This window comes from Tachypleus tridentatus, chromosome 7 (assembly GCF_004210375.1).
Source record: "Tachypleus tridentatus isolate NWPU-2018 chromosome 7, ASM421037v1, whole genome shotgun sequence".
Lineage (NCBI taxonomy): Eukaryota > Metazoa > Arthropoda > Merostomata > Xiphosura > Limulidae > Tachypleus > Tachypleus tridentatus.
The window spans coordinates 136,366,217-136,380,781 of NC_134831.1; the positions used below are offsets into that span (position 1 = coordinate 136,366,217).

Consider the following 14,565-nt stretch of genomic DNA (forward strand, 5'->3'; position numbering starts at 1 on the left):
ACTGTTTTATGAGATATCTTTCAGTGTAAGTTAGTTCAGGTTCAATGATATATTGATTTCTATTGCTACAAGTAATCAATTATGACGATACTTTAGAGGTGTAAAACGTTACTTGCTGAATGCAACAAGATGGATGTAAATCATTAAAACAATTTTTGCAAATCTCTGTTACAAACGTTAATGTCTTTATTAAAACCCAAATAAATAGTTAATGTTTTGGGGCTAGATAACAGACACACAGGGTTAAAATATTACACAAAGTTATAGAGTAAATAAAGCCAAGGCTACGATATATACAAAACTAGACAGTAAAGATACCCATGGATATGATATTACAAAAAAACACAAGATCAGGCAATTTGTTTGTTTGTTTTTGAATTTCGCACAAAGCTACTCGAGGGCTATCTGTGCTAGCCGTCCCTAATATAGCAGTGTAAGATTAGAGCTTCCCTCTATAAACCTGTAAATATTCTAGTAAGTAATTAGAGAAACTATAGTTTAAATATAGTATCGAAGCAACACATCACATGTACATTACATATATTTTCAAAGATTTGTTCCTTTGTTCTGTATTTAAGCACAAAACTACACAAAGAATTATCTGACTCCACCAACTACGAGTATCGAAACCCAGTTTCTAGCCGTAAAAATCCGAAGACATACCGCTATGACACTGAAAATACGACAAACAATTGCAGATAAATGCTTATTTATTCTGTTTGTTTGATTTTTTGAATTTCGCGCAAAGCTACTCGAAGGCTATCTACGCTAGCCGTCCCTAATTTAGCTTATTTATTCTATCCGACTCTTCGGATTACGTCTTTTCCCAAGGGTCTATGAAAGTCATAGAATACAAAACTGATTCAAATGATAGTAACCGAAAATAACATAAAGTACAATAAGATAATGGAACAGTACATGGTGAAATGTGCTATAAGTATCGTTGATGGATCAGAGTCGCTGATTATAAAAGTAAATGTCAAAAAATAATTTCTAACAATAACAGTTTTATAGGGGTCAAGTATTGTATCTGTTAACAGAAGAGCTTTTGTATTGAACCAAAAGATTATTTAAGTATTCTATCAAGAAGGTTGTCACAAATCTTTAAAATTTTCATGTGTAATGTGTCTCGTCAATTCTGTGACCTTTGATGTCATATTCAGCGATGGTTTCTTTGTTATCAAGACCTGCAGTCTTGTAAATGTGTTCTTTAAAAAGGTTATGCATTGGATTCACCAATATATGTTGTGTTTGTTTTGGTTTTTGTTGATTTTTTTAATTTCGCGCAAAGCTACTCGAGGGTTATCTGTGCTAGCCGTCCCTAATTTAGCAGTGTAAGACTAGAGGGAAGGCAGCTAGTCATTACCACCCACCGCCAACTCTTGGGCTACTCTTTTTACCAACGAATAGTGGGATTGACCGTCACATTATAACGCCCCCACGGCTGGGAGGGTGAGCATGTTTGGCGCGACGGGGATGCGAACCCGCGACCTCCAGATTACGAGTGGCACGCCTTAACACGCTTGGCCATGCCGGACCGATTAGGCAATAAAGATATTCATATGTATAATATTCCATAAAAAACTAGACATTAAAAATTGGTCACACGAATCGACTTGTATAATATGAAAGCTTCGAAACGTAAATGTTCAGGTAGAAAGATACAGTTGAATGTTCAGGTAAAAAGATACAGTTGAATGTTCAGGGAGAAAGATAGAGTTGAATGTTCAGGTAGAAAGATACAGTTGAATTTTCAGTTGAATGTTCAGGTAGAAAGATACAGTTGAATGTTCAGGTAGAAAGATACAGTTGAATGTTCAGGTAAAATGATACAGTTGAATGTACTAAATCAAGATTGGTAGAAAATGTGGAACAATAAAACTTGATACTCCTTCTCTATAAGGCTCGACCTGGCCAGGTGGTTAGGGCACTGGATTTGTAACCTGAGGATGGTGGGTTCGAATCCCCATCACATCAAACATACTCGCCCTTTCAGCCGTGGGGGCTTTATAATGTGACGGTCAATCTTATTATTCGTTGGTTAAAAAGTAGCCCAAAAGTTGGCGGCGGGTGGTGATGACTAGCTGCCTTTTCTCTAATCTTACACAGCTAAAGTAGGGACGGATAGCGCAGATAGCCCTGGTGTAGCTTTGTGCGAAATTCAAAAAACAAACAAACCTTCTCTTAGAAAAGTAAAAAATATCTACGGTCATTTGTAATTTGTAATACTTTCAAAGAAGTACATTCACTTTACTCAGCATGAAAATATATGAATCATACAAGGAAAAACGGAAAAGAATACATGATATTAAGCAATGAGGGAAATAAACAGAATATATGATATGTTGGAGATACAGTAAACTTTGAACTGTATAATGATTCGTTTAATCGTCCTTTTGACCAATAATTGGCTCCTTTCTATCTTTTTTTTTTTTTAATTTATGTGGTTTGCGTACTGGGCTGCTGATTGAAAGGTCCATGTCAAGACGTGCTACCACTGAAAACCCTTCATCCTTTCACACGTGGGAGCTTTCTCGAGTTCTCCCGTTCCCCCCCCCATTTAATTCACTGGCTCATTTGAATTTCACTATCCCAGGCACGGCATTTGAATTACAGATCCCAGCTACCAGGTTGCCCCATTAAAGGGTCCGATGGATTTATGATTCGTCTGAACACTGCCGATTAGCTTCTTCTAACCTTCTATCTGTCCCTTCATGAAAGTCGTCTCCACCATCCTCGACGCCTACGTCTCTGGCCTCGACCTTCATCCTGCCAGCTTTATCCGAACGTTTAACGGTTCTTGTGACAGATACTCATCGGATCCTTCATTTAACAAACACTAAAAACCATAGACATTCTAAGCATTAAATCTCTCAAAATCTATATAACATATCCATGTGCGGGGTGAAGTGGGATAATCCTATCCCTGAACACCCAAGTTTGGGAAGGTGAAAAACCTTTCCCCAAAAACTAAATATCTGCCATGGTTGTTGTTGCTGTTTTATGTGGGAGCTTTATAAAAGTATCATTTAATATATTTATTCGGTTAAAAAGACCTAGTGAAGTCTCTTGTGGTGGCGGATGCTGCTGAATGGCCACCTCCCCTCTGGTCAGTAACTCAACAATAGGGTTTGGTTTGGTTTGAATTTCGCGTAAAGCTACTCGATGGGTATCTGCGCTAGTCGCTCCTAATTTAGCAGTGTAAGACTAGAGAGAAGGCAGCTAATCATCACCACCTACCGCCAACTTTGAGGCTACTTTGTTACCAACGGATAGTGGGATTGACCGTCACATTATAACGTCCCCATAGCTGAAAGGTCGAGCATGTTTGGTGTGACTGGGACAACAATAGCGATCTCTGAGCAGGATGTTTAGCATACATGCACGTAAGACGTCGTTCAGGATGAAACATTTGAGTTTCAAACGCACACACACACATATATATATAGGTGAGATTTATGTCAGGTTGTTTAAAAAGGTTCTAAATAATTTATCGAAGTAAGTTAAATCATGATAAGTGACGTGTAAGATCTTATTGGCATAAGTTTTCAATAAACAGTTAAAGTGTTTATGCTAAAAAAACTTCCAGATGAACAGATATTACAGTTAGCATCCAAGTGAAAACTTGGCACTGTTATGAACCATTACCTTTCTGACGAGGTAAATAACTTAGCAATAAGCTTTTAAATGAGATATGGTTTACTCCTTGGGTAACGAATGATTTGCTATAGCTTATTGTATGCTTTGGTGATTTGGTGCTGTTCTCTCTCTCTTGTCGGGATTCAGGGAGGGTTAGGTTCATTGACGAATTCCATCCTCCCGTACGTTAATACACAGCTTCTGATGAATGTATATAGAAATGATAGTAGAGTGCCAGAATAAACCCCTCAGGGCAATGTACATGTATTATTTTCAAATACATTCGTGTAGAGATACTGTTCCTTTCAAACAGTCCCATAGTGTCTTACACTTTCAAAAGTTATAGGCTTAAATTAAGAACATTTGCATAAACACCTTACAATGTTTTCAAATAAGTCTAAAACTAATATGGGGTTTTATATAGCAATTAGGTGGTCTGTTTTTATTTTATATATATATATATATATTCACTGGCACTAAGGACTACCATCATCATGTATGCAGTATCTGTCTATTTCGCATAATAAATAATTTTTTCTTCAACTTTTCTCGAAATAATTTAGTATGCTTTGTCTATCTGTTACTATTTCTGTGTTTGAATATTTGTGTATGAAATCGGAGGAAGTTATTCTAGGGGTTTTTTATGTTGTTATGAGTAACGTGATTTGTATTGTTTATACTTCAGTGTATATTAGTTTTGGTGTTACGTTTATCCACGCTGAGGCTCCATAGACAATTACAGGTTGGATAAATGTTTTGACCTGTTAGATTCATAGCATAGTTTGTTCTATGCCAGATTTTGGTTCTAATATTGTTTAACTGGTTTATTCACGTAAATTTCGAGTTAATCTTAAAAAATTGACAGATGTACATCTGAAGGAATGTTCCATTCATAAAGCTTTAATTGTTCTTTTTTATGTTTGGTTAATTATGTGAAAACCAACATGTTGAGTTTTTGGTATGTTTATTTTAATTCTATATTTTTGACAATATTCACTTATTCCATTTAATTGCGGTGGTATATTTGTAGCAGCTATTGATGGTATGGAGGGGGGCACTTTTTTAGATTGCTACATCATCAACTATTCATGATTTGGGTCTTTCAGAGGCATGTTGTTAACATGCATGATGAAGGGGATAGGGTTAACTACCCCTTCCTACAACTGGAATAATTAGCTCCGAGAAGGTTCTCTAAACAATTGTTCTACATTTTCTGTTTTCCAAAAAGTTTGAAATCCAGCGAATAATTTCATGCGGTAGTTCCATTTTTGTTATTCGGAACCTGAGAACGTTGTGCCATACAGTGTCGAAAGTTTTCTCGATACCACGAAAGCATGCGACAGTGCATTCTTTTTTTTATTAAAGCTATCTACTAAGGATTCAATTAGTTTAACTAAGTGATCGTTTGTTTGTCTGAATTTTCTTAATCCATTTTGTATTCAGATAATTTTGATGTCATCTCCAGGAATGTGGAGAGTCTATTACTGATTATTCGTTGGAGAATTTTGCCTATGCAACCGGTCAAGCTGTTTGGACGGTAGCTATTTGGTTTGTTTGCAGGCTTTCCTTCTTTATGGAAAATCAAAATAAATTCTGCTGATAAAGGTTCAGTCATTAGTAGGGCGAGGAAAAATACAGTAATTATGTGTTGTTTTATGTAGAATCTGAGGAGGTCTTTTTATGTTCCATAAGTCTGCAGTTATGGTTAAACCTTAGTTGTTTCTGAATCACGTTATAGTTGAAACTTAGTTGTTTCTTAATTACGCATTAAAGAAGATATCCCCAGGGGACCTACTGAGATACTTAGGCTCGGACGAGCATTAAGTTAGAGTTTCAGGAGTTTTGTCTAACTTTTCACTTTAATGTGGCAATTAACCATTTTAAAGGAACTGCTTATGGACGTTAGGGTAAGAAACTAGTGTAGATAAACATTACATTCTCATTTATGATAATGTTGCTGTGCAGATAAAATGTCACGTGGTCTTCAAGCAAAAGAGACTTCATGTTTGGTGTCGTAAACATCTTACATCTTATTATTATCTAATATAAATGTTGTTCTAAATGCCTCATTTTGCTGAAACCTTAGGATGAAAAGTTGACATGGTGACGCTGTTTTTCCTCCCCTATTCATATGTTCGTTAACAAGTTGCGTATAACAAACACGAAGTAACTACTGGTATTATAACTAAACGATAAAGAAAACCAAAAAAAAAACGTTATCATACGAAGAAATCAACTTTTATGCAGAGACTGAAAAAAGGCAAACGTTATCTTAATAAAATAAATCCAAGGAGATGTGTGAAGTGCCCCCAGTGGCTCAGCGGTATGTCTGTGGACTTACAACGCTAAATTCGATACCCGTGGTGGGTAGAGCCCAGATAGCCCATTGTGTAGCTTTGTGCTTAATTCGAAAAAACATGGACGAAGCTAAAGTTTATCATTAAAGTTTTATATATGGGAAAGGTACTAATACTTCATGCCGCCGTTTCAAATTTTGAACTACAGAACAGCCCCGCCAGTGGTTCAGCGGTATGTTTGCGGATTTACAACGATACATACCGGGTTTCGATACCCGTGGTGGGCAGAGCACAGATAGCCCATTGAGTAGCTTTGTGCTTAATTCAAATCAACAACAACTACAGAACAGAAGAAAGATAGTCGGTCAACGACTCCCTAACATGAAACATACACGCTAACTAATTGATTGTCACTCTTATAACACATCCACAGCTTAAAGCGCGAGAAATATTTTGCGGTATCGCACGATATTGAACCATGATCGCCAGATTCGGGGCCTTTCTAACACACTTTGTTTTTGTAAACGTATACTATTCTAATATTTGTCGGTACTTATGTGACACGATATGACGTAAGATGTAAAGTTGTGTATCAGGATTTCTTTGGCAGAATTCATGTTCCAGAAAAACAACCAAAAGTTAAAAGTCTTGGTGGGAAAGCGTTTTTAGGCTGATTAGGTGTGTTTATTTCATACGTGGTTTCGTTGTGTTAAAACAAACAAAACCATACAGAAAAAATAAGGTTAATTTCTAAACCTTTTTATAATTTATTTCGAGAGAAATTCAAATGTTTTTGTGTTAGTCTGTAATTATGGTTTGTTTTGAATTTCGCGTAAGGCTACACGAGACAGCTATCTGCGTTAGCCCACTCTAATTTAGCAGTGCAAGACTAGAGGGAAGGCAGCTAGTCATCACCACCCACTGCCAACTCTTGGGCTACTCTTTAACCAACGAATAGTGGGATTGACCATAATAATTATAGCGCCCCCCACGGCTGAAAGGGAGAACATGTTTGATGTGAAGGGGATTTGAACACGCCCCCTCACATTACGGGTCGAGTGCCTTAACCACTTGGCTATACCGGGTTGTTATAGTTATGAAAACTTATAAAAGGTTTGTATAAAGTCTTTCACTTCAGACTGATTAGGTGTTTTTATTTGATTATTAACACTTAATGTATTTTACACACATTTTTTGTAATTATTCTTTCCAATTATAGTAGACTATGCTACAAAAACAGTAATTATTTAGTTTAATCTTGTTAAAGTTGTATTTAAATATCGTGCTGGTAAAAAGTAACACAAATAGTTAAACCTAACTCCTTAATTTTATGTGCATTTCCGAGAAACATGAAAATAAAATTCTACAAACATACCAGAAGATCTGTCAGAATATGTATATTGAAATACCATAAAATCAAGAGCTATTACAAAAAAAATTACTAGTAGTGCATTTATAGAACCAAGAGTTATTACAAATGTAATACTAGTAATTCTTTAAAAAAAAAGGTTTGAAAGTAATTATTCAATCCTTAGCAGTTTGATTCTTCCTCCGAGCAACCATTCTAAACGTTTTATACTAATTTAAAAAATAGGTGTCACAAATGTCCTAAATTCTAAATATTAACAGGATTTATTCTGATAATTTAATGAGGGTAAACAAGTCTTCAGAAGAATGTATATATATGTAGCAACAACTAGTTATTTTCCAATTACATAACTTGGCATGGCTGATTTATCTTTCTATTAACGGCTCCCAGTCTTTCAAAATCATAGCAAACATTTACATTATACAATGTTTTAACAAAATATATTCAAACAGTTTTGTCTACAGTTAAAATTCCTTACAACAGACTCGCTTTATTTTCGGCTAAACTGACTACATTTAATGGATAATCCTCGCAATCCAGAAGATGGGTAACTAGTTATACCAAGAAGTATATATATATATATATAATCCTTACAATCCAAAGATGGGTAACTAGCAACACCGAGAGACATCGAAAATTCTCATAACCTATAAGGTGGATAATTAGCAACATGAGAAACATGGATCATCTTCACAATCCAGAAGATGGGTAACTAGCAATACCGAGAGACATGGATAATCCTCAGAACCCAGAAGATTGGTAACAAGCAACACCGAGAGACATCGAAAATTCTCACAAACTAAAAGATGAGTAACTAGCAATATGAGAAACATGGATCATTTTTACAATCCAGAAGATGGGTAACTAGCTATACCGAGAGGTATAGATAATCCTCACAACCAAGGAGATGGATAACTAGCGTCATCGAGAAACATGGATTATCTTCACAACCCAGAAAACGGGCGGTTAGTAACACCGAAAATAACATGGGTTATTTTCACAATGCAGGAGATGGTTAACCAGCTATACCGTTATACATACAATTTCATTTGCTCATAAAAAAAACAGTCATGTTTTTTCCTTATATCTGCTTTTAATTAATTTCTTTCTTTGGCTTTTAAAACTATTAAACGTTGACAAGACGAAAGGTATATCAACATCAGATCATAAAATATATACTATTTTTATTAGGTAACTGAGATTAGATATCTAAGCGGTTACTGCAGGTCTTACAGCTAGCACTTTAAATTGTACTTAACCAAACAAACTGTAAGACTATCAGATCCGATAATGATAATAATGGTATGAATCATGTTGCTGAAAAATTCATAATATTATTTGCAAGTTATACATTGAATATCTTAAATTTACTATTTGGAATTACTATATAATTATTACTCCTATTAGTCTTGTTCGCCATTAATTAATTGAAAGTAATATAAAATTATACATTAACATTGTATCAACTTAGAAGCAAATATGGGAGGAAACAGAAGTAGCAACATGGTGTAGAAATATTCTACAATACCAATGCTATTCTCTGAAAATACACAAACCGATCATCAGATGATTTTAACACGAAAACAATTCGAACTCAAAGTGATTATGAATCATTAAAATATTCACATGTAAACACATGAAAATACCATTTTATGCTGTGTATCATTTAATTAAAATACTACCAGTTCATATTTTACATTAGTAGTACACGTAGTTTCAACAATTAAAACTTGTGTTGACATTTACAGGCATGACAACATAAAATTCGTCTTTTGTACAATCTGAATGGCTTATATTAAAGTTGGATTATGTTCCTAGAGTATAACTGGAGTGGAAGTTATTGTTCCGGTTGGACTCAAGACTTGTTAGTTATTTCTCAATGAATTACATAATTCAGTACCATTCATTACATTTTAGCTATTTGCTAATAGATTTCATAACTGATTACCATTCAACTCATTCTATATATTTACTAAAAAACAATTGATACTTGAAACCATTGGTAATTGGTGTGTTGGTGTGACTCCATAATTAGAGAATTTAGAAAAACAAGACAATTGTACATATCACAAATACATCATTTTTTACAACCACGGTTTCACCAATACCTGATGATGTCTTTACTGGAGAAAACATGGTCACAAAAAATATGTATTTGTGAAATGTACAATTGTCTTATTTTTTCTTAATTTTGTATTTCCTAATACAATATATCATTCATTATCACTCAAAACAGATTAGCTATTTGCTGATAAATTGCATAATCCATTAACATTTTGAGATTTACGTAAAAACATAAAGTAGGACTTAGAGTAAAACACACGGTGATTTTATGTTTCTATCGATTAGTATTCTTACTGTAACAATAAATAATACTGATATGTATTGAAACTACACAACCGTACCTAAAGATTATGTAATTAGAGTTAACTCTGGTCCATGATCAAATCATAAGTAATTAAAACGTCAAATATTTGTGTTAAACCGTTGAAATAAAGTTTCCGATGTAATTTATTTCTTTTTTTCACTGTTACTTAAACCACTAGAGATCTACATAGTTTAAATTAAAACATGTTGTCGCCATGGTAACTGTTACACGTCACTGTCCACTCAACCTATCAGAAGTGTACTCGGGCTGATATTTCAGAAACATATTCTATCACTGGACCCTTGAAAGGGACAGATGGAAAGGACACGACATATTTTTTTAAATAATTAAATTCGACGGTATTTTACAAACACAATTGAAAACTTTATTGAAAGAAAGCATAAAAGTATTTGTTTTGCTTTTAACCTACGTTTTGAATTTGAGGAAAGGAATTCGTTCATACAACTCCTAAATAATTCAATCAGTGATAAAAATAGTGACTACATGAATTTCTGAAACCTATGAAATGAAAACTAACTTACTTCAAAATAAAATAAGATTAAATAATTAACTTTGTTCATCCTTTTTTTACTTTAATTTTAATTTACGTCTGAGTTTCCAATAAACAGAAAACATTTTTTAGAAAAAGACTGATAGCTTTGGTCATGTGACCACGGGTAGTTAAACTAACCAGATCGAGAAGGTATTGCTTTGTGTAAGGCAATACAGTAGTACACGGTAAATTAAAGACATCAAAGTATGTTTCAATGACTAAATGGCCTTGAAAGTCATTCTTCTGATTATTTGAAAACCAAAAAATTAAAAGAAAAACAACTGTAATTTAATATGCATTTTATAAGTTTATAATGTGAAGATATACAGTTCTTTTCAGAGCACTATAAGATATCCATCTACCTCCAACTGTAGATTGGAAAACACTACAGTATACTCTATTGGGTACACTTATGATACTTCGAGTTATCCATCTTTTGATGAAGTATCAGTCTGAGTAATTAAGTTATCTAATATCAATATAGTTAACATTTTTTTTACTCACATTGGTATTCTATATCAAAAAGAAACCAATCACTTCGTTAGCAACAAGAAGGTAAGTTCAAAAAATCAAACAAAAATGTTCTTTCTTATTTATAAACTTACATCAAATTATAAGCAAACTGAAATTTGCTTTTCTTAGGGAATGTACCTCAGTGTAATGCTGATTTAAACGAGCTTTTTAATTAATTAGGGGATCGTTTTATATTTTAAGTCACTGTTAATCTAAATCTCGAGAACAGTTTAAACTTTCTGTTTAGTGTTTACCAAAGTTGGAATTCGAATGTTGTATAGAAACTAAATGTAATGTACATGTTTATTCTCCCTTTAGGCTTAATTCTTTTTAGCCTAATTTCTGTAATATCCTTCGTTTTATGGGAATTATATTACGTATTTCTCACTTATACTAAAAAGAGAAAACTTAATTGTCAATTGTTTTTCCTTTTTGTTTTTCAAAAGTGTTTTCTTTCGTGACTTGATTTCACGAACTTCGTCTCAAAGTTTGATGTAATTTGTCGCCGTAAAGTTTGAGAAGACTCGCTCATCGTTCCATCGAGTTTTTTTTTTTTCATTATCTTTACATTGTGGAGAAAACTGACAGCAATATATCTATACTACTTGAATCTTTTTATTTTGACATTAAATATATTCAGTACATATGTTTTCATTCCATTACAAACAAGACTAATCTCTCTCACCCTATCGCTCGCTCGCTCTTTATTTCATGACGCAAACATTTGTGTAGTAATATTGAAAAAAATTAAACAAAGACAAAATAACGCTTATGACAAAGTACAGTTTATCGTCATTCTTTAAAATAATGTTTGTGTTCTTATATACATAACATTCTAGTTTTATATTTCCAACATATGATACATGCTTTTCATTATCTCGTACGCTTACCCTTTTCGTTGAAAAATCTTAGCGTTATGCGAGCACTATTTCAGTACGTGTAAAACACTGCCATAAAAATACAACCTATGTCATGAAATTATGAAATGATACCAACAAGTGGTAACAAGGAGAAACTACAATATTTGAATTTGCTTGACCTCTAAAATATTCAAATTTAACTCATGTTTCAAAATCTGTATAGATAATAAACTATGGTTAAGCAGATGTTAATTTAGCGATTTTTTCTGTTTCGTGCAGTGTATTTTTAAAACAACTTAAACAAATAATTTAATAAACGTTCTAGCACTTGAAAAAGAATCTGGTTAAGGTTCGTAAGAGTTTTAGGCCTAGAATAACTGCTATCAAAAATGACATTGCACGTTGCCATTATTAGCTCCTTATGCGATCAACCTAGTCTTATTATTATTAAGTACGATCCAGTAAAACTATAAATCCACCTTTAAACCATTTAATAGTTTGTTGACTGAAATCCTAATAGAGCAAGCCTTTTAACAAGGTTCGTTATCAGAACTTTCCGGCAGACGACAACACATTAACAGCCAGCACATACGATATCAGGTAATTAGCCGTAATAACAAACTGTAATAATTAAAAACTTGACATAGGTGAATTATGCGCTACTAACTATGACAACGATTGATTTCCGTTGGCCACAATGTCGTCGTAAGTACTTAAAGTATTGCACATTTTAATAAACAAACTAACGAAAATCGATAACATCATTGAACACTTTAAACAACAGATGTAGGCCTAAACACGGAAGAATTTTAACGTAATCATTGGATACCCTAAACTCAAAAAAATTCTGACGTGAAATGTCAACAACGAACACAGGACAGAGTTTTTTACGAATTACCGTTATGACACACCTGCATTGTTAAACGTTAACAAAAACTTAAAGTTTCAGATGTTATAACAAATCTATTGATTACAGCAGCGAATAGTACGTGCATGTTGTATCATATAATGATCTGAGAAGGAGATTTAATAGGTACTTTCGAATAAGCTAATCATTTTATTAGTATAATACTCTTACTGGAAAACCTCTTACTTTAGAGGGCTTAGCTTTAGTAGGGTTAGCTCTTTCAATACGGATCGGTCTATGTGATCGACCACTTGACCTTTTTATACTCGTTTAAAGTCTTTGTAGATTTAATACAAATATACAGAACATTAGAGGAACATTTTTATTCATAATCTGGTATATCATAACACGTAATTTACACACATCAGGCTTATTTTGTTCTCGCGGAATGCAGCTTCTTTAGTCGTAAGTTGTCCTGATAACAGCAGTTTTTTAACTGAACAGAGTAAAAGTGAGACAGTTGGATGTGTCTTTTAAATGGCCCTAACTAGCATACGAATGTCTTCTTTGTCTGACGTTTTAAGTTTTTATTTAATTCATTGTGTTTTATGGTTTAGTTTTTTCTAGACAGAAATGAATTATGTATTTTTTTGTTTTAAATTATGCAAATAAAATTGAGATATTCTCAATGGCTTCGTTCTCTTAAGTTTTTCCATGCAAGCCGTCCATCGAAAACTGCTTAACTGTTATCGATTTGTCTTTCAAACAATCTTTAAAAAACTAACATCAAATATCTAACAAAATATATTAGTGAAAAATTTCACTTTATTCTCATATTTGTGCCTCTCAGTTGGAGTTGACATATTTTAATGAATAACTACTGTTCCATTAATATCATATATATATATTTATATATATCCATGATATGATCGATTTAACAACAATGTATAGATATGCATCTCTTTTCGAAAAATTGAAGCAACAATACTTATAACTAAGATTTGACCTCCAGTAATTAGCATTACCTACAACATTAAACACGAAATGCGCACATTGTTAAGACTGTCTTGTATTTATCACAACGAAACTTCTTTAAATTACTCTACAAAGAAGTACTAAAACTCTGACACAATGTGAACTTTGTCAACATTTGTTTAACACCTGAGCCTTTAAACAGATGCTTATTAACTTCAGAAATAATCTTTCTTCATTTACTTTGGATTTTGACTTTTTCTCAACTTGTTACTTTGAACTTTATTACAATTAGCATCTGAAGACTGAAATTTGTATTACATTTTCACACGAGATGACTAATATTTTAACGAGATATGTAATACGTAATAATTACTTTGTTTCTCGTATATGTAGGACATGCAATATGTTAAACATTGAAATAAAAACTGTTTTAAATTAAGTCTTATTTTAAGACAGTTACATCTAATTGTACAACCGAATTATTAACAAAATTATTAAATTTGCCTTATGTCTAACAGCATTTTAAAATGAAATGTTGACTTCTATAAAAACTATTTAATTTTGAAAAGGCTCCTGAAAGGTAGTGTACACTACACATTACAGTCACTGACGGATCAATATTTACAAAACATCTATCTGTATTACAAATGTTTGACGACAGAGACACCTATAAATCCAGAGATTGGTACATTAATGAACTATTCTCTTTTCGTTTTGTTTTTTTTGATCAACTGGTGATAACCCAGCTCTATATATTACATCCACAAGTTTCTAATCTAATTCCAGGTCAACTAGTTGTAAGTCACATTTCACAAGATTTTCAGTCTGTGCCATTGGGATATGGCGGATCTCGCTTTAGCCAACATGTCACACCAGTGTTTGGACTCGGTGGGCCCACTTCGAGAGGACAAGATCACCTTCCCAATGAGTTCATTCCGTCCAATGTTGTCGAAGTCCATGACAGCAACAGATAAGTAAGTTTCCCGAATGTGTTCCCAAGGGACGATGAACTGGAAGGTTTCATTAAAAACTGGGTTTAGTGTTCGGTTGTGGACTTGCGTCTTCTTTTTTTCCACTCGTTTGTCACCTCGATGTAGCCACACTTTGACATAGGGATCTGGAACATTTCATGAAAACAAATCAG

General features: G+C 33.5%; 1 protein-coding gene across 1 annotated transcript in view; it reads right to left on the reverse strand.

Annotated features, from left to right (window-relative positions):
- Positions 1 to 11,353: 11,353 nt before the first annotated feature.
- The window catches only part of LOC143256676 (synaptotagmin-7-like), a 113,096-nt gene continuing 109,884 nt past the window's right edge, over positions 11,354 to 14,565 (reverse strand). Inside the window, exon 8 of the mRNA XM_076514189.1 lies at positions 11,354 to 14,538. Coding sequence (XP_076370304.1) covers positions 14,231 to 14,538 — 308 coding nt within the window. The 3' untranslated portion in view covers positions 11,354 to 14,230. The remainder of the gene's footprint in view (positions 14,539 to 14,565) is intronic.